The 25913-nt window shown below is 36.5% G+C and overlaps 1 protein-coding gene across 2 annotated transcripts in view; it reads right to left on the reverse strand.

The window, feature by feature from the left end:
• MLLT3 (MLLT3 super elongation complex subunit) overlaps positions 1-25913 on the reverse strand; it is a 260712-nt gene that overhangs the window by 66941 nt on the left and 167858 nt on the right. For both annotated transcript variants that reach the window (XM_079790495.1, XM_079790496.1), the window contains exon 5: positions 4521-5228. In XM_079790495.1, coding sequence (XP_079646621.1) covers positions 4521-5228 — 708 coding nt within the window. The remainder of the gene's footprint in view (positions 1-4520; positions 5229-25913) is intronic.

Here is a 25913-nt window from a genome sequence, read left to right on the forward strand (position 1 = left end):
GATTCTTTAATTAAAAAGAGCTTTAGCTCTGGCCAGGTTGGAGTGTCATCCCCAACACCAAAAAGGTGGCAGGTTCCATTCTGGTCAAGGCACGTGACCTGGGTTGCCCAGTTGGACGTAGTTGGGCAGCAGCCTCTCTCTCTCCATCTCGCTAAAAATCAATTAAAAAAATATACCCTCGGTGAGGATTTAAAAAAAAAAAAAAAAAAAAGAGCTTTATATTCCAGAGTAAAAATTAAAATAAAAAACAAACTTAGAGTCTTTGTCCTGTTTTTTTTTCCACAGAACATATGTAACAAATGAATATCAATATCAATATCATATATCTCAAGGCAAAAATTCAGAGCAACATGACATCCATTCCAAGTACCCTTTCCCCTCTAAAACATATAAGCCACACACTTAATAAAGGACAGGAGAATTCTGCAGTGTTATTGAATATTAAAAATATATTTCAATTCTTTAGGTTATAAAGGTTTCCAGAAGCCAAATCATGCATAACAATGGCTAACTCACATTTTTATTTTTTATATTATTATTATTATTATTATTATTATTATTATTTAATCCTCACCCGAGGATATTTTTTCATTGATTTTAGAGAGAGTGGAAGAGAGAGGGAAAAACAGAGAAACATCGGATGTGAGAGAAACACATCAATTAGTTGACACTTGCGCATACCCTGACCAGGGCCCGGGCTGGGGAGGAGCCTGCAAAGGAGGTATATGCCCTTGACTGGAATCAAACCCGGGACCCTTCGGTCCACAGGCCGACACGCCATCCACTGAGCCAAAAGGGCTAGGGCTAACTCAGATTTTTAGATTACTAAATGCTTTACTCAGATTGACTATTTTCACAATAATTTTACAAAGAAATACTATTATAATCTCAATTTCACACACAGGAAAAAAAAAACACAAAAAACAAACAAACGAAAACCCTAAGAAATAGAGCAGATTAAATCGTTTGCCCAAGATCACAGTTACAAGTGGAATTCAAAGTACAGACAGCTGGTCTGACACCACAATGTAGTACTTGACTCCCTTTCTGCTACCTACCTACCTAAATATTTATCTTCAAATAAGTGATCCCACAAAAATTCTGCAGGCATACAAACCACAGATGTACTTTAGGCTTGCCTCTTCTCATTTACAAAGTATATAAAAATCTTAATCAAAAACTAAAAACATCAGCAATCTAAGCTTCCTAATCCATCTCAATAGCACTGATTTTTATTTTTATATAAAACCTGAATCTAACTTATTTTTAAAACTTATTTAAAAAGTTCTTCCTTTTCATTGTAACTAACTTATACCAAGGCAATATGTGGTGTTTGTTTTTTTTTTACAGACATACCAGGTAAATAATATTTTTACTCCAGCCCTTCTTAATTCTTCATACTCTTCCAATTATTTTTTGTGTCTTCCTTCTGTTTCCAATGTTCATGATTTCCACCTGCTGTGTCTAAAATTACCTACCACCCCATGCCTCACAAATGAACATAAATCTGGCTCACATTTAAATAATGAAGCTGGAAAGGACTTTTTAAAAAAATGTTTTTATTGATTTTTAGAGACAGAGGAAGGGAGCGGGATGGAGAGATGGAAGGAACATCGATGAGAGAGGAACATCATCTATCTGCTGCCTCCTGCACGCCCCCTACTTGGGATCGAGCCCACAACCCGGGCATCTTCCCTGACCAGGAATCAAACCGGGTACTTCTTGGTTCCTGTGGAGCTATAGCAGCTGGGCTGGAAAGGACTTTAGAGAGATGAGGTCATCTGATCACACTTACTCAGATGCAGACACGCTCACCACCAGGACAATGTGAACATTGCTCCCTGAAGTTGGGTCTACCCCAAGCTACCACCTAAGTAGTTATAGGCCAAGGGAGGTTTAGGGCTGCTAAGGGCTCTCCATTCCAATTGCCTCCTGTTTGTTCCTTCCGTCGTCTCGCCCACAGGAGGGACACCAGGTAGTAGAAAGGCCAAACAAAAGTTTATCTTTACTATCGAATAAAGGAAATTTCAGCCCTCTTTTATTCTCCTTTGCTCACAGAATGGTCTTTTGGGCCCTGGCTTACTTGGAACCACCATTGTCAATTCTCTTCTGTTACAACACCTACATTTAGAGAATTAAACGAATAGCAGCAACAATAGAAGTATCACTACTATCAGAAAACTGATAAAGGAAGTACAGTTGTTGGGTTTGACATCCAAATAAAACCTGAAAATCTTTGCAAGGATGTCAAATTCTTGCAGGCTTTCTCAGTAACGATATGTACCTTACAAAAACTCCTGTTATGATCACTGGATATGTGGCTCTATTATATCATGAATTATTTTTAAAAATTTGCTACCTACTGTAAGGAATTATGATTCTAACTCCTCATTCCAGAAGATTTTTAAAGTTATTGCTTTGAATAAATATACCAAGTTGGACATAAAGTCCATGAAAAGAAAAGCCATTCCTTATAAGTCATATAAAAGGGAAGCAGCAAGAGGCAAATTAAAACAAGATCACACAAAATTACCTAAAGAAAAAGATAACCTATGATACTTTCATGTAGAAAGAGCATTCAATACTGCTTTGTGAATGGCATTGGTCTTCTCACAAACCAGCAAACATTCAAGAAAGATGCCTTTTAAAAACTTGACCATGACCTACTATAAGAAATAACACACCCTCTGAAATAAAAAATTCAGGAACCATTATTTACCATACTAATACAATGTATTCTAACTTTTTAAAAATACTCATGATGACATGCTAAATTGATTTCATGGCTCACCAGTGAATCACAACCCAAAATTTAAAAATCTCTCTTCTAAAAGAATCGCAACATGTCAGAACAAAGTTGCTAAACTTGACCATCTTGATAGACTAATCACAACCCAACTGCATATTTCAGGTTGATTTGAAATAAAAATTAAACATACAAAAAAAAGTTCCAAGTAGCATCTGCCTTAAGAACAAGTTTTGATTTAAAAGGAGAGGTAAAAAGCAAAGGAGGAAAAATAAATGCTTGAAATATTGGAACAAACCATTAGCTCTCATCTCCATTTCACGAACTATAGTATTACACCTTTACCAAACACTGGGATGAATTACTCAATCTCCAGTATTTTTTGTTACTCTGCTCCTAATAATGACCTTCTACTTAAATTTCAAGATTAGCTCTAGAGAGTAGGGGGGAAGGAAGTGGTCTCTGGATAACTAGAGATGGGTATGGATGTCATGTCCTATTTCTGGCTGGTTTTCAACCCAAAACTGTGCAAACACAGGAGAGATAATCTGCTACTAAGATCCTCTAAAGCTTGCCAGCATTTGAACTAGGAACATTTGTGAAGTGAACCCTGGGAACAGAAAGAGAAGTAGTATTCTCAAATCGCCAGCAATTTTTAGCCAGACATTTTCCTTGTCCATTGTCTGGAAATGTTGACAAGCTAATATGTGGAGATTATTAGGACTGATCATGACTGATAAGTAATGGTAGAAGGCCAAAATAAGAGAAAAAGGAAATATGAGGAAGAGATAATCTCATAGTAAATAATGTTTCTAGCCGGTTCTCTAGAAACAGAATTAAATACCTTTTGAATTACTAACAGTCCTGTCTCTACAGTGTAAGATTTCTTACACTAATAGGTTAGGATAGATAACCTGAAAATCCCTTACAACTCTGACATCTGTAATTATAAGTTTAAATCTCAACATCAGGTAACGTTTGGGGGAATACTAGATGGCCTTTTGGGCATCCACAAAAGTTAGTCCCATTTTTTCAGGAAAAAAAAACTTGCAACGAAGATCACAATAAAAGTATTACTACTACAAGAAAACTAATAAGGAAAGTACAGTTGTTGTACTTTTAAATCAGTCTGGAACATCTACAAAAACAAAACAGTGGCTATACCATGAAAATAAATTAAATATTTTGTTTTCAAAATACTGTCACCTGATTTCACAGGCACATATATATGTTAAAATTTATCAAATTATATATGTATAGTGTATTGCTACATCAATTTCGCTAGATAAAACTGCTTAAAAATACTATCACCAGCTTTCCATTTATGTAAGCAAATTACTTCATTCCATTGATAAAATAGATTCAACATTATAGCTCAACCCTAATATTTTCTAAGTTTCTCTTTTAAATTTACTATCCCTTGTATTCAAGTTTTATTGCCTTATTACTTTCCTAACTTGGCAATCACTGAAAAGCATAGTACCTAAGCTCTAATGACCATCTAAGTTTTTCTGCTGCTATTCAAATAACCATTATACTATTGAATATATCTTTCCTTTAACAACTTAAATTATATAGCCTAAAAATCTACAGATTTCCTAATGATTTCATTTCCTCCTTTCCATTAGTTAAAGAAATTGATTTCTAGGCACTTCCATATCGCCATGTTATGGTGCAGCTGTCATTTTCTTCCCTCATTCTTTATCTTGAATCTATTTGAAATAAAATCTGAAAGCTCAGAAGGGGAAGGAGGGAAGCCAAGAACACTACTCACATCAGATTTAGAGGACATATTCTCCTCCGCATCAGAATCATTGGGGTCCACGATATCATCAAACGGCGGTAAAGTTGACTTCTTCTTCTCTGACGTCTCACTCTCAATTTTGACTTTTCCCATCTTGACATGAGATTTGTCTTTTATCTGTTTTTTGTCAGCTGAACAAGTGAGTATCAGCGGTGGCGCGCTAGAAAAACTTTTAAATAGAGCCTCTGAGCTACTCTTTTTCCTTTTTTTGGCTGAGAGTTCTTCAGAATCTGAAATGGGGGGCCTTTTACTAGGAGCCTTCTTATCTTGCTGCCCACTGGTGATAGTGAGTAAGTTACTGTCTGGTTTTGGCTCTTTTGACATGGGTTTAGGTTCCTTGAAGGCCATCTTAGGAACGATTTTTTCTTCTTTCAGTGGTTTATTTTCTTTGGGTTTCTTAGAGGATTCTTTGGAAGATTTGTTGTGATCCCTGGAAGGTTCTTTGAAGGCACTTTTATGTTCTCTGGAGTCTTTAGAAGGTTTTTCCTTGTGCTCCTTCATTAATTTGTGAGGCTTTGAAAAACTGGTGCTGCTGCTGCTGCTGCTGCTGCTACTGCTGCTGCTGCTACTGCTGCTGCTGCTGCTGCTACAGCTGCTGCTGCTGCTGCTGCTACTGCTGCTGCTGCTACAGCTGCTGCTGCTGCTGCTGCTGCTGGTGTGAACACTCCTGTTAGGGTCCTGCAACAAGGAGAAGAAATGAGCCTCAAAGCCAAAATGCAACACAGAGTCAAAAGCTGCTTTCCTTGCATTCCATCCGCACAAAATGATCCCTCTCTGATTGATCTCGAAGTCATTTTAATGGAAACCAACGACAGTATAAAAGGTGGAAATAGGGTGTGTGAGAAACATGGTGAATGAGGGATACTATGGATCAAGCAATTTAATGAGGCAAGCTATTTTCTTAATCATGAGAAGCATGGCATTCTAAACATTTCAATTCAACCAATGTTTACTAAATGCTTGTTCTGAAAGATATAAAGATGGTTTAACACATGATTTTTTGATTTTTTTAATTTCTTTATTGATTAAGGTATCACATATTTGTCCTCATCCCCCCATTCCCATCCCACACCCCTCCCCACACATGCCCCCACCCCCCCTGTTGTCCTTAACCGCTGGTTAGGCTCATATGCTTGCACACAAGTCCTTTGGTTGATCTCTCCCCTTTACCCCCACCCTTCCCCACCCTCCCTCTGAGGCCCGACAGTCTGATCCATGCCTCCTTGTTTCTGGGTCTGTTCTTGTTCATCAGTCTATGTTGTTCATTATTTCCCCTAGATGAGTGAGATCAACACATGACTTTTTAAAATATATTTTTTTTCAATTACAGTTGATGTACCACATTATATTAGTGTCAGGTGTACAACCCAGTGATCAGACATTTATATAACTTAACAAAGTGATCACCCTGATAAATATAAGATCCATCTGACACCATATATAGTTATCACAATATTAGAGGCCCAGTGCACGAAATGTGTGTACGTGTAAGGTCCCTAGGCCTGGCTGGCAATCAGGGCTGATTGGGGCCTTTCGGCTGCCGGCTGGGACCTTCCTTCATTCTGCGTTGCCCCCTTGTAGTCAGCGCACATCATAGCAAGCAATCGAACTCCCGGTCTCCCGGTTGAACTCCCAAGGGGACACTTTGCATATTAGACTTTTATATATATAGATTATTGACTATATTGCCTATGCTGTACATCTGCATGGCAATTTGTAACTACCAATTTGTACTTCTTAATCCCTTCACCTTTTTCTCCCATCCCCCAATAACCTCTCCCTCTGGCAAGCATCAAAATGTTCTCTGTATCTATGAGTCTGTCTCTGTTGTTATTCATTTGTTTGTTTTCTAGATTCCACATATAAGTGAAATCACATGGCATTTGTTTTTCTCTGCCTGGCTTATTTCACTCAGCACAATACCCTCTATGTCCATCCATGTTTTTGCAGATGGCAAGATTTCCACATGCCCCATTCTTAATAATTGTGAGGTATCTATGATTCATAGTTGCTAGAAGTGCCACCTATATAGTGCTATGACAACAAAAAGCAGAAGATAAGTAATTCTGTTGGAGGTATTGGGGAAAGAAAAATTCAGAAATTTATTGAGAATTATTTAATTAAGTCCTCAAAGATAAGCAGTTAATACTAAAAAGATAAGAATGAAAAAGTACTTGAAGGAGAGCTCAAAAAATGGCAGCCAAATAGGCAGACCTGTCATGCACCTCCTTCCAGGGCCAGACTGGAAATATAACTAAATTGGAGAACATTCACTTGGAATTACCAACTGAGGTCCAGCTGAGGAGGAGACTTATACCAAGGAAGAACAGAAAACACCTGAAGGCCACTCTGCACTGACATATTCCTTCACCACCCCTTTTTTGTTTTGTTTTGTTTTGTTTTTATGGGGGGGGGGGGTGTGTCTGTTTGGTTGTTTTGTTCTTTTTCTCTTCATATTTTTTTCTTTTTTTCTATCATTCCTACTTTCTAGTCTCTTTCCTAATTTCCTCTTCTCTGTATTTGCTGTAGGGGTCTTGTGTAAGTTATAGCTTTGTTTATGTTTTACGTTTAGTTGTGTTGTATTTTGTTCTATTCTGTCAGCATTTCCACAACAGGTCACATGACATGGTTGAGGGTAAGCCACATAGTCAGCCAACCTGAGAGGAGATTCTATCCACAAACAGGACAATAACATTCAAGACCCAACTACAACAGGAAAACCCAAATAACTCAAGTAGGGGGCTTTCCTAGAACACCCAGCCCAGGAGATCTAAGAAAATGCACCACTGGGTACTACAAAACATCTACTACATAAGACTACCCCACAAAGTCTGGGAGGCATAGCAGTTTTATCTAATACATAAAAACAAATACAAAGGAGCAGCCATAACAGGGAGACAAAGAAACCACCCCCAAATGAAAGAAAAGGTGGAATAGTCAGGAAAGAAACTAAATGAAATGGAGGCAAGCAATTTGTCAGGTAAAGAATTTAGAGTAATGGTAATAAGGGTGCTCAAACAATTCAGTGAGAACTAAAAGAAACTTAACGAGAATTATAAGAAACTTAATGAGAATTATAAGGGACTTAAGAATAGCTACACTGACATGAAAATAGAGGTTGAAACCATGAATAAGGATCAATTGGAAATGAGGAATGACATAGCTGAAATAAAGTACACTCAGAAGGATTCTACATTAGGCTAGAAAAGCTGAGTACTAAATCAGTGAAACAGAAGACAAGGTAGAAAAAATACCCATTCAGAACAATAAATGGGAACATATTTAAAAGGCAGGAGGACAGATTAAGGAGATAACATGAAAAGTAACAGCATCCACATCATAGGAGGCCTAGAAGGAGAAGAATCCAAGCAAGGAATAGAGAATCTGTTTGCTGAAATAATGGCAGAAAATTTCCTTAACCTGGTGAAGGAAAATGCCATTAAGAGTTCAGGAAACACAGAGTCCCAGCCAAGATGAACCCCAAAAGACCCACACACAAGCTAATCATTATTAAAATGGCAAATATTAAAGACAAAGAAATAATCTTAAAGGCTGCAAGAGAGAGACAGAAAGTTAACTAGAAGGGAACTCCTACTAGACTGTCAGCTGATTTCTCAACAGAAACACTTCAGGCCAGAAGGGAGTAGCAAGAAGTATACAAAATAATGAAAATCTAGGGACTAACTCCAAGACTACTCTATCCAACAAGGGTATCATTCAAAATCAAAGGTTAAATAAAGAGCTTCACAGACAAAAAAAAAAAAAAAAGGCTAAAATAATTTATTACCACCAAACCAGCACTGCAAGAAATGCTAAAGGGACCGGTGTACGAAGAAGAAATAGAGAACACAGCATAAAGAGTAAGAATGGCAACAAATAAATACCTATCAATAATAACCTTATATATAAATGACTTAAATGCTCCAATTAAAAGACATAGAGTAGCAGAATGGATAAGAAAACATGAACCATATACTGTATATGCTGTCTACAAGAAAATCACCTCAGAACAAATGACTCACACAGAATGTAAGTGGAGGGATGGAAAAATTTTTTCCAGACAAATGGAAATGAAAAAAGAAAAAAAAAAAAAAAGCTGGGGTAGCAACACTCATATCTCACAAAATAGACTTCAAAGTGAAAGCCATAACAAGAGACAATGAAGGCCACTTCATAATACTAAAGGGATCAATCCAACACGAGGATATGACCCTGATAAATGTATACGCACACAATACAAGAAGATCCAAATATATTTTATAACTTCTGGAGAATTTTAATGGAGAGATAGACAGCAATACAAGCATAGTAGGGAACTTTAACATTTCACTGATATCACTAGACAGATCTTCTAGACAAAAAAATCAACCAGGAAACAACGCTCCTAAATGACATAATAAATCAGATGGAATTGACATTTACAGAACATTTCACCCCAAAGCTACAGAATATACATTCTTCTCGAGTGCACATGGGACATTTTCAAAGACAGACCACATATTAGGACAAAAACTAAGTCGGTACAAGTTCAAGAAGACTGAAATTTTATCAAGCATCTTCTCGGTTCACAATGGCATGAAGTTAGAAATCAACTACAATAAAAACACTCAGGCCCGGGGGCATCGCTCAGTGGTTGAGCATCAACCTATGAACCAGGAGGTCATGGTTCAATTCCCAGTCAAGGGAATATGCCTGGGTTGCGGGCTTGATCCTCAGTGAGGACGTGCAGGAGGCAGCCAATCAAAGATTATCTCTCATCATAGATGTTTCTGTCTCTTTCTCCCTCTCCCTTCCTGTCTTGAAATCAATAAAAAAATATATATATTAAGAAAAAAAAGGGAAGAGTTATTTTAAAAACCCCCACTCAGAAACATTCAAACACATGGAGGTTAAATAGCATGCTATTAAATAATGAATGAGTTATCAAAGAGATCAACAAGTTACCAAAGTGAAGAGAGAAACCACTGCATGGGAGAACATATTTGCCAATAATACATCTGATAAGGGGTTAATATACAAAATATATAAAGAACTCATACAACTTAACAAAAGGAAGATAAGCAATCTAATTAAAAAATGGGCATAGGTCCTAAATAGACACTTCTCCAAACTGGACATACAGAAGGCCAAGAGACATATGAAAAAATGCTCAAAGTCATTAATCAACCAAGAGATGCAAGTTAAAATGACAACGAGGTATCACCCCTCACCTGTTAAAATGGCTATCATCAACAAATCAACAAATGACAAGTGCTGGCGAGGATGTGGAGAAAAGAGAACTTTAGTATACTGCTGGTGGGAATGCAGACTAGTGCAGCCACTGTGGAAAACAATATGGAGTTTTCTCAAAAAATTAAAAATTGAATTCCCATTTGACCCAGTGATCCACTTCTAGGAATATATCCCAAGAAATCTGAAACACTCATCAGAAAGAATATACACCCCTATATTCATAGCAGCATAATTTACAATAGCTAAAAAATAGAAATAGCCCAAGTGGCCATCAGCAGATGAGTGGATACAAAAAGCTGTGGTATATTTACACAATGGAATACTACACAGTGGTAAAAAATGAACTCTTACTATTTGCAACAGCATGGATGGACTTGGAGAGTATTATGCTAAGCGAAATAAGCCAGTCAGAGAAAGATACGTATCACATGATCTCACTCATATGTGGAATCAATGAACAAAATAAACTGATGAACAAAATAGATCTAGAGACATAGAACCATGGAAAATACTGATGAATTTCAGAGGGAAGGCAGGAGTGGGAAGGTAGGGCGGGAGTGATTAATTGGGGAATTTATATGTATATATGTATAGCCCATGGACACAGACAATAGTGTGGAGAAGGCTTGGGAGGGGCGGGGTAGAGGGGGTCAATGGGAAAAAAAATAACAAAAAAACAAGGGGGACATCTGTAATACTTTCAACAATAAAGATAGATTTGAGATAAAAAGCAATTCTGTTTTTGTTATCCAAACTTCAGCACTTAAGGAATATGTCTCCCATCTACTAACCAAAAACAAAGAAGAAAAAGGAGAAGAGGGGAGGGGAGGGGAGGGGAGGGGAGGGGAGGGGAGGGGAGGGGAGGGGAGGGGAGGGAAGGGAAGGGAAGGGAAGGGAAGGGAAGGGAAGGGAAGGGAAGGGAAGGGAAGGGAAGGGAAGGGAAGAAACGAAACATAAAAGAATAAAGATTTCACTTAACAGTCATCAAAGGGATGGAAAGATTTTTACCAATTACTGTTGTGTGGTCATAAGGAAAGAGCTAATTGCTGTCTATTTTGTTTTAAATGTGTTACCAATTTTTTCACAAAAATACCTCAGAATAACTTTTCTATCTAGGCACAAAATTTAAGCCCACACTTAGAATATTTGTGAATCTCTATCATTAACAGTAAGAATAAGAAACAGAAGTAAACCCTGGATGTGCAAAAACCCAAAACAATACTAAAAGAAGAGCTCTTTCTTGCTTACTTCCACCTCCTAATGTAATCAAAGACAAATAAATGTCCAAATTTCAACTGGAATTTATATCTTCAGGCTTGCTTATTATGTTTCACCTCTAACTCACCCACTTAAGGTTAATGATATGTGAACCAATCCTCTATTCCTTAAATATCTAACATGACACAAAAAGAATAAGTAGACAGGGACTATGCTTTTCAGTAACATGAACAATAAACTTACTGGATCTATGTGGAGGGGGGGAGCACGTATATGAGTATTAGAAAGTAATACCCAAAATGAAAAATTGTTGTTCTGTGTTAATAGGATCATGTATTTTTTCTTTTTACAATTTTTTTCTTACTTACTCGACAACAACAAAATGACACACATCAACTGTTCCATTTCTTTTTCTCAAGTGAACATTTGGTTTCAAAATTCTAAAATGGATAAAGTTACAAAGCAAAGACAAGCTTTTATGCATCAAACTAGATAATTCCTTACAAAACATTTTAATCTGAGTCTTAAAAGCAAAATGCTAAAGATAGTATTCATATTACTGAAACTACATTATTTTATAAATTCTATTACAAGACATTTCCTGGCATGTTAAGCAATACCATGAATAATTAAAATGAAGTATAATGGGCAAACTAAATTAAGGAAGAACATTTTGAAATCTAATATCCTTGAGTTTTCTTTTTTGTTGTTGTTAACTGGTTTGTTGACTCACTGAATTTTGGCAATTTGCAATCAGTATTCTCATTGTGGCTCCCAAACACCCAAGGTTTGCTACTCAATACTCAACTTTATGGATATTTTTATAAACATGACTTATAAAAATACCTACATAAATTTTAACCTACTAACATATATTCTAATGTTAAGCATTAAAAAATAGTAACATTTCAGCACCAACAAAAATAAAGGAACTTCTATATAGGGGTTCTTCCATGATTTATTTTTTAAATCCTTTTGAAGTACAAACTGGAATTCTTAACCCGAAGTACGTAGTGGTATATGACACAGAGTCTTGTGTCATAGAAAGTTCAAGTTCTCTACTTAATTACATACATGTGATGTTAAGTACAAAACCCCAAATTATATAACTTTTTACTCGCCGTGTTGGTCTAAGTTTTTAATGGCTACCATCGCCTTTTCACCTACCCAACAAATCTTAGTACAAGCAAATGACCCAACCATCCTTGTTCCTTCCATGTTACCAAAAAGCTTTCTATACCAGTAAGCTAAGACAACTCAGAGCTAAGAAGGGAAACATATTCAATAACAACACCTCAGACAAATAAAAATTTAGAAAATAAGATGAGAGAATGGTTTCTGTTTCATGGGTTTACATTTTCTGTGATCCATGGCAAAGTACAAATGTATGTCACCTAACTCCATATTCCTACATGTCATAAATGCAAAGCAAAGACTTCTATACAAAGTCAGGAATTAAATTGTTACTAAAACGGAATGAAAGTTTTCCCTGAATTTTAGCCCATCTATCCTTATCTATTGGGAATCAAGTGATTGGCTTTTAAATTTTTTTACTGAACTATAAATCTCAATATGAAGTGCCACTCAGCAGCAGAGACTAATTACCATTCAATGTGCAGTTTACACATGTTGTATAATTCAAATCTCTTTGCCCGAGGCTGATTAAGACAAACTGAATATCAATATTAGGAGGAGCATGTGTGCATAATTCAAATCTCAAATATTTAAGGCAAATGACTGTTTAAATATAAATATACATGTATTTGTACTAACTTTACAACCTATGAATATAGGTTACAGTATTTTTTTTCCATCTACTCAGATTCTACTGAATGCTTCCTTGTTTCAGTTTTCTGGAACAGAATGGGCCTCTTTAATGTATGATCTCTTTTAATACTACTTGTTGGCAACCCCAAGCTTAAGAGAAGGTCAGAATAAGGTTTTCTAACTATATATGATTTTTAACTCCCATGTTATCACCATGTCTTCTTCCTAGTACCACTGATAACGACTATTCTCTAGCTCTTGTTTCTTCCTCTATCTATCCTCTTAATTTTGACCTCTATCCTACTTTAAGTGGCTTCTGCATTGTGCAAGATTTTCAGTTCATTCATATCTTATCCAGTAAAATTTGCATATAGACAAATAAACTTGCCTAGAAGATGTTTATTTATCCCAAACCAATAAACTCGCCTAGAAGAATTTATTTGCCCAAGGTAAAGGACACTTCCTAGAAACTGTAGTGTGGTGCAAGAGGTTAAGTATAGAAAGAGGTTGGGGAAACCATGATAGTCAAAAGACTGGCTTTCAAAACAGAAATCTCTTCTGTAATGTCATTAAACACTTGACAAATGGCCAAGGAGGATGAAATAGAATCTGAGGCCATGAATAAAGTATAAACATTCAGAATTCGGGAGAAAATAATAAACTTTGAATTTCACTTGCTTTCCCCCACTTAAATCCCAAATCCAACCCATTCACCTCTCTTGAACAAGTCAGCTCTGGGAACCAGTGGAATTATAGTCATTTTCCGAGAGGACTGGTGCAGGATTGCTCTGGTCTGGGCTCCAAACAAGGCCCAGAAGAGTTCTGCATGTAGATAACGGCACCAGTGTGGCAGCCTCCCTGGCCTGAAAGGCGCTCAGGAGACACTCAGTAGAAGGGAGATTACAGTCTATTCCCGAGGCTAGGAATATACAGGACTTTCTATATCTTAAGTAAAGCTTACAATTTTTTATGTGCCCATGGAACGCTGAGAAAAATCCATCATAAAATGAACTTCAAAATACTATTTTCAAAATGTTTGAATAGACTATACCGTTGATTATACTCTAATAAAATTAGAAAAGACAAAGAAATCAGTCAAAAGAAAACAATGAAAAGAGCATTTGAAATTGAAATTAAAAAAAAAATCTAAGAGCATAGCAAAACATATGCTCAAAGGAAAATGCATAGCCTTTATTGCATTCATTTCCAAAAGGAGAAAAGGGGGACCTGGGGGAGGAAAGATACACTGAGTACTCATTCTGAGAAATTAGAAATATCCACAAATATGAAAACAGTGTAACATATAATGAAGAAAGTAAAAGAAACAAATTTCACCAACACATACGCTTTAAAATAAAGGCCTTAAATGTATATTTAGGGTTCAAATTCAAAGGTGAAATTTATCAAGTTAATTCTGATTTAAAGGAGATCAATCTACTTTTCAAAATCAACTAAGAGTTTCTTGAATTTAAAATTTCTTGAATTTAAAATGATGATCTACCATAAAAGGAATAAAATTAATGAGGGGATAGCAATTTATAAATATTTCAAAACAGGTAGGTAAAAACCAAAAGAAATACCTAAACAGTTCAAAATGGTTGTGTGTGTGTGTGTGTGTGTGTGTGTGTGTGTGTGTGTGTGTGTGTGTGTGTATTATAGGGGGGAGATGGGAAGAGCACAACAGACTACTGATTATATTTATGAGCTTTTTAGCACCATTTGGCTTTATAATATGGATGTTTTATTTATAATTAATATTGTAAGACACTAAGATGGTGAAGCAGAAATCATTTCAACAATTGGCAGTACTAATAAAAACATGAACCAAATTTATTTAAACACCAAGGCCAGCTAGAGGCAGTAAGACACAAAACTTAACATTTATTAGTTAGTCAATGGTAAGGAACTAAAAGAACATTACACAGTAGAAGAAAAATGGCACTTGAGAATAGCAATGGGGGTCGTTCATTCAATAACAATCTAAATGGTCTGTACCTAAAAATAAAACTAAACACACAAACTGTTTATATACACACAAGAAAGAAAAAGAAGTCTTCTGTTACAGGTCACAGTGCTTTGAAGGATTTTACTTGTTTTGATTTTTTAAATATACCCCCCACAGCTTAGGGAAAATTAATAGAGCCATTTGTAGGCCTGACCAGGGAGGGGTAGCCCACAATTTTAAGGACTTGAAGAATCACATCCTCAAATTCCTCAATTTGCCTGAATCTGTAAAAAAGACAGCCAATACAGATATAACTACACCTACAGAAACCCAGGTAAGTCTGCACTGTGCACAGTGACAGAAGATGCAGGAATCATCCTATCAGTTAAACATGAACCAATAAGTAACTTGAAGGAGAATCCAAAAATGATGTTAATCATTCAAGGTCAGAATCTAGACAATAATAACAGGTTCCCCTCAGTCATTCCTGGCTATGAGTCCTGCCAATTCATTGAGACAAACTGGCCTTGATAAGATGTACAAAGAACAGACACATTGGAGAACTGAGAAGCAAAAGCTATCTACTTGAGAAATTTAATGAGGAAGTCAACATAAACAACTATTCATTTTAGGAAGATCATCTACCAGCAATGTGGTAGGGAGGCTGGAATGGGTAGAGGGTGAGAAAAGAAAGGCCACTTAGATGACCACTGCACTGAGGGTTGGTGGTGGTAGCAGTAGTGACAGCTTACTGAACACATACTAGTCCAGACTCTGATGTCCGAGTTTTATAAAAATTAAGTCAACAATCTCGTGAAGTTTGTATTAGCCATATTGTACAATGAGGAGACCGATTCACAAAACCCAATGTAACCAAAGACACACGTGTAATTAGTGGTAGAACTGAGATTCAAGCCCAGGGTATCCGGCCCTAATTCCCATATTCTGAACCACTATACTTCTATCAGGACAACTGGTTTCAAAACCAACTGCCAATCTTGCTAACGTAATCTGAGCTGGAAATGAAAGAAGGATGAGAAGAAAGGGGATGGGCTTAGTGACTTTAAAACCGTGGTCGGCAAACTGTAGCTCGCGAGCCACATGCGGCTCTTTGGCCCCTTGAGTGTGGCTCTTCCACAAAATACGACGGCCTGAGCGAGTCTATTTTGAAGAAGTGGCGTCAGATGAAGTTTAAGTTTAAAAAATTTGGCTCTCAAAAGAAATTTCAATCGTACTGTTGATATTTGGCTCTGTTGACTAAAGAGTTTGCCGACCACTGCTTTAAAAGACCACCACTGAACATGCCTGCAAGTCTAGGCAGAACTACATAAAGGAAGTTCTATTTAGTTCCAGTAGAGGGGGTATAGCTTTTTGGTAGGTGGCAAATATTCTGAAATCGAGGCTCTTCCTGTACGTTTCAAGTGACGTAAACTTTGAGTCTTTTATTACCAAATAAATATTTTAAACTTGACAGACAATAAAATTGTATTCAGAGGGCTTGTGGGATATTGAAACATCAACCTTTGATATAATAACCCTGCAGAACATGTTATCTCCAATTATTTTAAAGAATGTCACAAAACTGTAAGATACAAATCTCATTGCACAAATACTTTCAAAATCAATGTAATTATCTGCAACACTACATAATTTGAAATGACAAAAATTTTTAGTGCTCAAATAAAATAAATGATCACCTTTTCCCAAAGGATGATGTGGGAGAAGTCACTTTTAAGAAAATGAGAGGATCCTACAAGGGCCTCCATGGGAGGTATTTGGGAAGAAAAAATTTGAGAAATTTAGCACAAAAATAAGGAGGCAATAAAGAAAAACAAATATTTAAAGCCACAAAATAAATGATTTTATAAGAAAGGATAACGGTACACATCTTAGTTGTAAATAAATATTTTAACTAGTCAGAGCTATAAATAATGTTCACCAATTTTCAACTTTTAGAAATTAACCTACTCAACTTGACTATTTGCTAAGGAACTTAAATTTCCTTGTCAGTAAAAGGGAGACCATATTACTTACACTATTATCAAAGTCAACTTGATGATTTAAAAAGTTTAATATATGTAAAGTGTCTTTATGTATATATGTATGTATTACAATCTATACTGATAAAAGGGTAATATGCTAATTAGACCAGGAGACCTTCTGGAAGACCTTCCGGTCATCCTTCCAGACAAAGCCATGGTGGCGGGGCCAAGGCAGAGGCGGTTAGGGTCTATCAGGCCAGGAAGGGAGGGCAGTTGGGGGTGAGCAGGCTGGCAGGGGGGGCAGTTGGGGGTGATCAGGTCAGCAGGGGGGGCAGTTGGGGGCGAGCAGGCAGGAAGGGGGCAGTTGGGGGCGAGCAGGCTGGTGGGGGGGGCAAGGAGGCCAACGGGGGGGGGGCAGTTGGGGGTGATCAGGTCAGCAAGGAGAGCCAGTGGGGGCAAGCAGGCTGGCAGGCAGAGTGGTTAGGGGCTATCAGGCAGGCAGGCAGGTGAGCAGTTAGGAGCCAGTGGTCCCAGATTGGAGAGGGTGCAGACCAGGCTGAGGGACACCCGCCACCCCTGTGCATGAATTTCGTGCACTGGGCCACTAGTATAATATATAACATATGTAATGTGCTTAGCACATAGAAGAAACAGTGTGGAAGTATTTTTGATTACTACCACTACTGTTACTGCTACTACAGACAAGCACAAAAAACATAATTTGCATTACATAACACAATGTTGTCAACTGTGACAATGCAAAAGTAAATGTTTGGATGACAGAGAGGGTAGAAACAGAAATGGAGAGGGGAAAGAAACTCTTACAAATTTGAGAATGAAGAGAAACTGATTATAGTTGGTAGAATAAGAAAAGAGTTCTATGTCCAATATCTAGAAAGTTATATACAAGATAGGCATTAAAAATGGTGTCATATTGGGAGGAAAAGGAGATGAAGCAAATGAGCTAGATTCTCATGTAGCAAAAGAAGCATAGGCATACAAAGTAAAAACTTCTTATTTTTGGAAACTTTTGGCAGTAACACTAGAACTTAAAAAAAAAAAAATTAGTCAAGCAGTAGAACACAGTTAAAGTGTTTCCACCAGGAAGTGGGAAGGAGATTGGGGAAGAATATCAAAGGATTTTGCTAAATACTATCTTTTGCTATTTAATTCTTTTAAAGCGTGTACATGCATTATTTTGATATAAAATAAATTTCTTCAGCCTCCCATGTATATTTTATATTCTCCCCAGCTTTCATTTTACTCATTTGCACTTCAGAGATTTTTGTGAAATAAATTTTGTGTTAGAGAAATTATTTAACGAAGTGACTGCTGTGTTCCTCTGTTTTAAAAGGAATTTCAATTTTCCTTCTAATGTGGTTTGAATGTTATTTTTTTTCCTTGTGCAAATTACAATCAAGCTCTATGCTACAGATTTAGTTTAGGATACTTAGATTGCATTTTGACTTTAATTCATTGTACTTATACTATTAAAAAATAAAGGAAATATAATTTATGAATCACATTTTCAAAATGCTCTTATTTATATACTATTCCATGACTTGCTATGGATTAAATTCTCAATTATAGTAAAATACTAGTAACAGAAAGTAGAAGACTTTAAAGTTTTAAGTAAACTTCTAATTACTTTTGTGGTTTGAAACTAGAAACTTGAAGTAAGATCACTTCTCTTTCCAGGTTTATGTATATTTAGCTTTGTACAATTTCTGTTTTCTTACATAAGCTTTAAAATATATTGGACTTGTATGCATGCATATAAGCATAACCAATGGACGCAAGACACTGGGAGGGGGGTGAGGGCATGTGCCAGGGGGTAAGGGAGGCTGGGGGAAGGTCAAGGGGTAAGGGAGGCTGGGGGAAGGTCAATTGGAAAAAAAAAAAGGAGACATATGTACTACTATTTTTAATACTTTAAACAATAAAACACACACACACACACACACACACACACACACACACACACACACACATAAAATATATTGGCCAGATCATTCTACTCCTCGGCCTGAGAACTAGTTGCTAATGAGGATTGACAAGTAGTATTTACTCACAGAAAATAGTCAATCTTCAGTGTACACTACTACAGCACGGTAGTTGAAAGGATAAGATAGAAAATAGTGCCTGGCACAGAAAAATTCAATATATCTATTCCATAAATAAAAATAACAAAATTAAGATAACAAATATCTAATGAGAGACTCAGAAAAATATAGAATATAGGTAACAAAATGGCTGAGAATTTTCCAAAATTAGATAAAGTCATGAATCCACAGAAAGAGTAAGTACAATATAAAATATATAAATACATTAAAAAGGAATTTACCCCTAGACACACTGTGCTAAAAATGAAAAACTCTAAAGACAAAAAGGAGTAAGAAACAAGAAAATACCTATTGAAAAAGGAATACGTATATAAGTGGTATGCTATAGCAGCTAGCTAAATAAGCTTACAAGAGCCAACTGTTACATTTTCAAGAATTCTATGAGCCTGTTTTGAAACAAGCCTATTATTAAAAGTTAAATTATAGCCCAGCTGGCGTGGCTCAGTGGTTGAACATCAACTTATGAACCAGGAGGTCATGGTTCGATTCCCAGTCAGGGCACATGCCCAGGTTGCAGGCTCAATCCCTAGTGGGGGCTTGCAGGAGGCAGCCAATCAAAGATTCTCTCTCATCATTGATGTTTCTATCTCTCTCTCCCTCTCCCTTCCTCTCTGAAATCAATTTTTAAATTTTTTTAAAGTTAAATTATACAAATGTACAAGTAGAAAAATATTGAAAACAGAGGTAATAGATGAAACTCATCACTTCCTAATTATCTGTGCTCTAGGTAATTATGTTTATTAATCAGGATGGTGAAAATACTTCCTAATTGTGTGCTACCTCATATCTCTTCCCAACTCTACAATAACTGACATAACATTAAGTATTTATTTATATCATGGAAATAAGCAAAAACTAAAAATCAGGAATTCCCACCCTCTCAGAAGTAGTAGCTAAACATCTACTACCATAAATCTCAAATCAGACTTCACAAAAACAATACTGTAAATACACACTTGTAAGCAATTCGCAGGCAAAAGAAATTATAATGAAAATTTTTAAATTATTTTACTAAATAAAAGAAATATTACACATTAATTTGTGGAAGGTAGTTAAAATGGAACTTAAAGGAAAATTTTAGTCTTTAATGCTTACATTTGAAAAAAATGACTGACAATTAGGAAGTTCTGGAAAACAATGGCATAACAAACTCAAAAGATTATAAAGCCTTTTTTAAACCTAATAAAAAATTCAAAGAAATCCTATGGAAAGAACAAATAAACAATCGGAAATAAAAAGAGAAATATGCCTGTAAGTACAGCAGAGATTAAACAGATAAGAATGCTATAAATAATTTTTCCAACAAATTTGGAAGTAAATTCTTAGGCAGGTATAATTTATTAAAACTGACAAAGAAGGAAATAAAAATCAAGAATAATCCTTTATTAAAGTCAAGTAAGTAGTTTAAAATCTTCTTACTTAAAAAAAAAAAAAGATCAGGTACATAGGGTTTTACAAGAAAGTTCTAGGAAAAAATAATTTCAATCTCACAGAAACTCTTCTAAAAGATGGAAAAGAGAAAAACATTTCTCACTTTGTGTGGCAAAAATATCAAAGCAACCAAACTTATTCCCCCCAAAAAATAAGAGAAATAAAACTAAAGACCAATGTCACTCAAGAATGTGGATGCAAAATTTCTGAATAAATATTATCACAATTAATTCAATTATGACTGGGGGGACTAATAGAGCAAGATCAAATTGGTTTTATCCCAAGCATTCAAGAGTAGTTCAGCATGACAAAAATGCTTGTGAAGCAAATTAACACATTAAAGGAGAAGAAAACTGTCTGCTCTTCTCAAGAAATGCAAAAAAATTATATTGATAAAATAAAAATCTATGCATGATTTTAAAAAACTTAACACAAGACTAGGAGATAAATTCCTTAACTTGACAGCTACTAAAATCCCATGCAAGCATTTTAAATGGTGAATTACTAGAATTATTCCCTGTAAAATCAGGAAATTTTATACTTAATATTTCACTGGTGGTGGTACTGACACAGAACCACAGAAGGCGGGGGGCGGGAGGGAGATAAAAATATTAAAAATAAGAAAAATATATAAAAGGTGAAAGGATTAAGAAATATAAATTGGCAGTTACAAAAGAGTCACAGGGATGTAAAGTATAACATTAGGAATACAGTCAATAATATTGTAATTATTATGTATGGTGTCAAGTGGGTACTAGAGTTATTGGGAGAATCGATTCATAAGTTATGCAAATATCTAACCATTATGCTGTACACCTGAAACTAATATAATATTGAATTTCAACTGAATTTTAAAATTGTTTTAAAAAAAGATATATGTCACTATTCATATATGATTATCCACATAGAAAAACAAAAGAACCTATACAGAAAAATTACTGTAATTAGTAAGTTTAATAAGATAGAAGCAGTATCAATATACAAAGGTAAACTTCATATTACACATCAGCAATGAACAGAAAACATTTAATGTTCTATTTTTAACAGCAATAATCATATAAAACACCTAGGAATAAACAGAGCATAAAACTAGCTAGACTTTCGTGAAAAGCATTAACAACTTAACAAGTTTAAAGATAGCCTAAATGAACTAACAGATTAAGTTCATACATAAGGACACCCATTATCCACAGAGTCAATGTAATTTCAATCAAAATCCTAATAAGAGTTTTTCAAAGCACTTAAACGAATCCTAAAATTTATAGGAAGAAAAAAGAATTATGTAATAGAATTTGCACACCATATAGGAACCACGTTATAAAACTACAGCCATTACAACACTGTGACACTGCTGCAGAGATCAACAAACTGACCAAAGGAACAGAAATGAACCACATCCCCCCAACAGATTCGTAAATATATGAAAGTCTGACCTTTGACAAGGTAAGCACTGTAGATCTCTGAGGAAAACATAGACAACTCAATAAAATGTGCCTGGACTGATTTTCTATATAGGAAAAAATTTAAATTAGACTCTTACCTCATACCATACATAAAATGAATTCCAGATGTTTGAAAATATTTAAATGGTAGACAAAACTTCTCAAACATGTTGGGAAAAAATATAGGAGATTATCTATATTGAACTAGGGATAGAGAAGAACATATTAAACAGGACTCAAAAAGAACTAGCCATAAAATGTTTGACCACATTAAAATTTAAAATTAGCCATAAAAGTTTGACCACATTAAGAATTTCTGCATGTATATATAAAATCATAAAGAAAGTAAAAATACTACTAAATGGGCAAACTAGGAAAAGCTACCTGTGGGAAATATAACCAACCATAGAATCATATCTCCAGAATATAAAAAGACCCCCAACAAATAAATAGAAAAATAAGCAGAACGCATGAACAAACATTTCAAGAAGAAACAAGAAAGGCCACTGAGGTGTGTGCTCAGCCTCTTTACTACTAATCAATGAAATGCAAAATAAGATAATGATAAGATACAGTTTTATGCCTACTCAATGGCACAGATGACTAAATTAACTAATAGATTAAGAACACCCATTATCCACAGATTCAATGTAATTTCAATCAAAATCCTAATAAAAGTTTTTAAAAGCACTTAAACTAATTCTAAAATTTATAGGAAGGAAAAAGAATTATGTAATAGAATTTGTCACACCATATAGGAACCACATTATAAAACTACAGCCATTACAGCACTGACTAGAAAGACAGCAATGGGATCTCTTTCCACATTGCTGATCTAGGACTCTAAAGTGTCACAGCCACTATATAAAATAATAAAAAAGCTAAGTGTGTGAATGCCCTATGAGTCAGCAATTCCATTTATAGATATACTAGAAGCCTGGTGCACGAATTTGTGCATGGGTGGGGTCCAGCTGGCCCACCCCAATGGGGGCTGATTGGGACTGGGCCTGTGGGGGGAGGGGCCAATCAAGGGCGGGGCCAGCTGAGGGGAGGGGCCATGGGAGGTTGGCCAGCCAGCCCTGGCCTCGATCAGGGTGGGGGGCCAATTAGGAGTGGGGCCAGCCAAGGGTAGGGGTCACGAGAGGTTGAACGGCTGGCCCGGCCCCCGACTGAGCCAGTTGGCCGGCTGCAGTGGATGTCATAGCAACCGGTCATTCTGGTCATTCCAGCATTCTGGTCACTGGCTTTTTATATATATAGATACCCTAAAGCTGGATTGCTCTCAACATGGTCAGCTGTATTGTTCTAAATGTGGTCAGGGGACCAGCAACACTGGTATTATCTGAATGCTTATTAGGAATTCAGGTTTTTGAGCTCCATCCCAGACCTCCAGAATAAGAATCTGTGCAATGGGGCCCAGATTGAGAATTCTCACTTTAAAATTGAATGGTAGGTTTAGGGTGTTTGTTTTATAATCTACATATAAAACGCATATAATTCTCATATATATCAATAACATAATAACATTTTTATTTTAAGAAAAATTAAAATTCCTGATGTCTGAACCTTATTGTCCAGTAAGAGAAATGCACGTTTTGCCTCAATGGACACATTTATTAGCTGCTTTGAACAAAGTATACACATCTTCTCCTTTAATTCTTTAAGAATTCTGTGAGGTAGGTTCTTAGCAAAGAATAGGCCATCAAAAATGTGTTGAGTGATTAAGAACTTGAATAATTTTATAATACAAAAGAGAAAGTGTGGTTATATGCTATGTATTGTGAGTTAAATGAACTAACATAGATGAGTCACTCTACTAATAGAAAGGAGCTTATGATCTATTCTGTTTCTACATCCTATTACTTATTATCGAAAGTATAATGAAAAAAATCACTTTTTTTCTCTGGAAGTATTTCTGGTCAAAGGTGTAGAAACGAACAAATTACAGGTGGAGTTAACTAAGATAACATTTCTATATTATCAGAATCTGCATTCTGTGTTTTAGAAAAGCGGAGTCAGCTATATGCAAGGCACCAGTGACCTTCAGGGTGGGAGAAAAGCAGAGCTAGAGTAACAGGAGAAATTACCTAGGCTAAAAAAAAAACTTTCAACACATTCAGTCTGTGCACTCTAATAAGAACTACAGTTTTAAAAGTGCAAAGTCAGAACGTTCTCCATTGAATAGATATTAATGTAAAGAAACCCACTTGGGGAAATGGCTGCCTTACACAATTATTCCCATCCTTTACAAAGAACTATTTCTCCTCACACGGCTCCTACTAACGTATATTTTTTCTTGTTTTTTAAGTTTGGTTCACTTTTGTGTCCTCCTAGCATCCAGAATAATGACCAACTCCTAAAAGATGCATTCTAAGTATTTGTCTTTGAGTGAATGTATACCCTTATTGAGCATATATATATATATATATATATATATATATATATATATATATATGCCCAGCGACTAGAACAGCGGAACGACCAGAATGACCGGTGGCTATGCCACACACTGCAGCAGCCAACCAGCCTGATCCAGGCCCCGATCGCCCCCTCCCCCCACAGCTGGCCCGCCTCCCCAATCAGCTCCCAACACCCCCAATCGGCTCCCAACACCCCTATTGGGGGCGGGGCTGGCCGCCAACTTCCTGCAGCCCCTCCCCTCCGCTGGCCCTGCCCCCAATTGGCCCCCAACACCACGATTGGGGGCGGGGCTGGCCAGCCAACCGCCCATGGCCCACCCCCTCTGCTGCCCAGCCCAACAGGCCCCCATTGGGGCAGGCTGACTGGACCCCACCTGTGCACGATTTTGTGCACCAGGACTCTAGTTTATTTATATAGCAGGCACTAGGAGATGCCAAATAAAGTGTTATAGTCCCCATCCACACAGAGCTAATATAAGTGATTAAATCAAAACAAAATGCGCCCTTTCTCTTCCTGAACAATTTGGAACAAAAGCTACTAGGGTGGGGCCAAGCAAAGTAGGCAACAGGAGCAGAGGAGAGAGTGGTGATGTGAGGAAAAGCATCCATGCAGAGGCTCAGAGCCACTAAATGTGGCTGCTCAGTGAAGAAATGGCTGCATCTAGGGTTGGGATAAGGAAAGTACAAAGAATGCAAAGACTGACCAGAGCTTGTCAATATACAGAAACCAGATTGAAGGGGTTCCCACTGGCCAAATCAGGACAATTTAAACATGAAAATAAATAACAATAGTAATAGATTATAATCCATTGAAAAATATATATCTATTAGTCTATGATGATATAATAAATACAAGAATAAACTTAAGTTTGAGTAGGAATCAGATTTGTACATTTTCTCAAAGCACCACCCCGTAAAATACTTATTATTTGCAAAGTAACTTACAGCAGAGAAGCCTGGCGGACACCATCTGAATCAAGTGACCAGAGTAACATCACAGTAGTAATGAAATGGTACCATGGAAACCATGACCATAGGAGTGGGTGCAATGAGAGCAGACCAGCATCACTTCCGTGATATTCCTGCCAGAGACGCATAATCTGAATCTAGTCCTGAGGAAATATCACACAAACCCAAATTCAGGGCCATCTACTAAATAATTGGCTTGAAATCATCAAAAATTTCAAGTTCATGAAAGCAAGGAACTCTTCCCAGTTGGAGGAGACTAAAGAGACATGACAACCAAATGCTACATATAATTCTAGACTGGATCCTTTAGGTACACAAATAAAGGAGTTCAGCGGAACAATCTTCAAAATCTAAATAGGACAGAGGAGTAGAGCTGTGGTCGTGTCCCAGTGTTGATTCCTGACTTTGATGGTTGCATCAGGTTTTATATATGTAAGCAAATGTCCTTGCTTGCAAGAAATAAACACTAAGTACTCAGGGATGATGGGGCATCATGTTGGAAATTTCGTCTCAAATGGTTTAGGTAAGAAAAACTCTTTGTACATACTGCAACTTCTATACATGTTTGAAATCATTAAAAACATTTTTTAGAAATTATAAAGTAAATAAGAGAATTTTGAAGAGGCCCATGTGTCAATCTATGCATAATGGACCACGGAACCTGAAGAAGGCATCAAAATCAAGAAGAATCTGCAGTCTGTTCAATTCGCTCCACTTGTTTCTCTCTCCAAGAGAAAACATAAACTGTGCAAACATAAACTGCACCATATTCTTTGAAGAGGAGTCTACACACCCTTCCAAAAGGAGCCGAGGCTCTCTTACACAAATTTAGAT

This window comes from Cnephaeus nilssonii (genome assembly GCF_951640355.1).
Source record: "Cnephaeus nilssonii genome assembly, chromosome: 14".
Lineage (NCBI taxonomy): Eukaryota > Metazoa > Chordata > Mammalia > Chiroptera > Vespertilionidae > Cnephaeus > Cnephaeus nilssonii.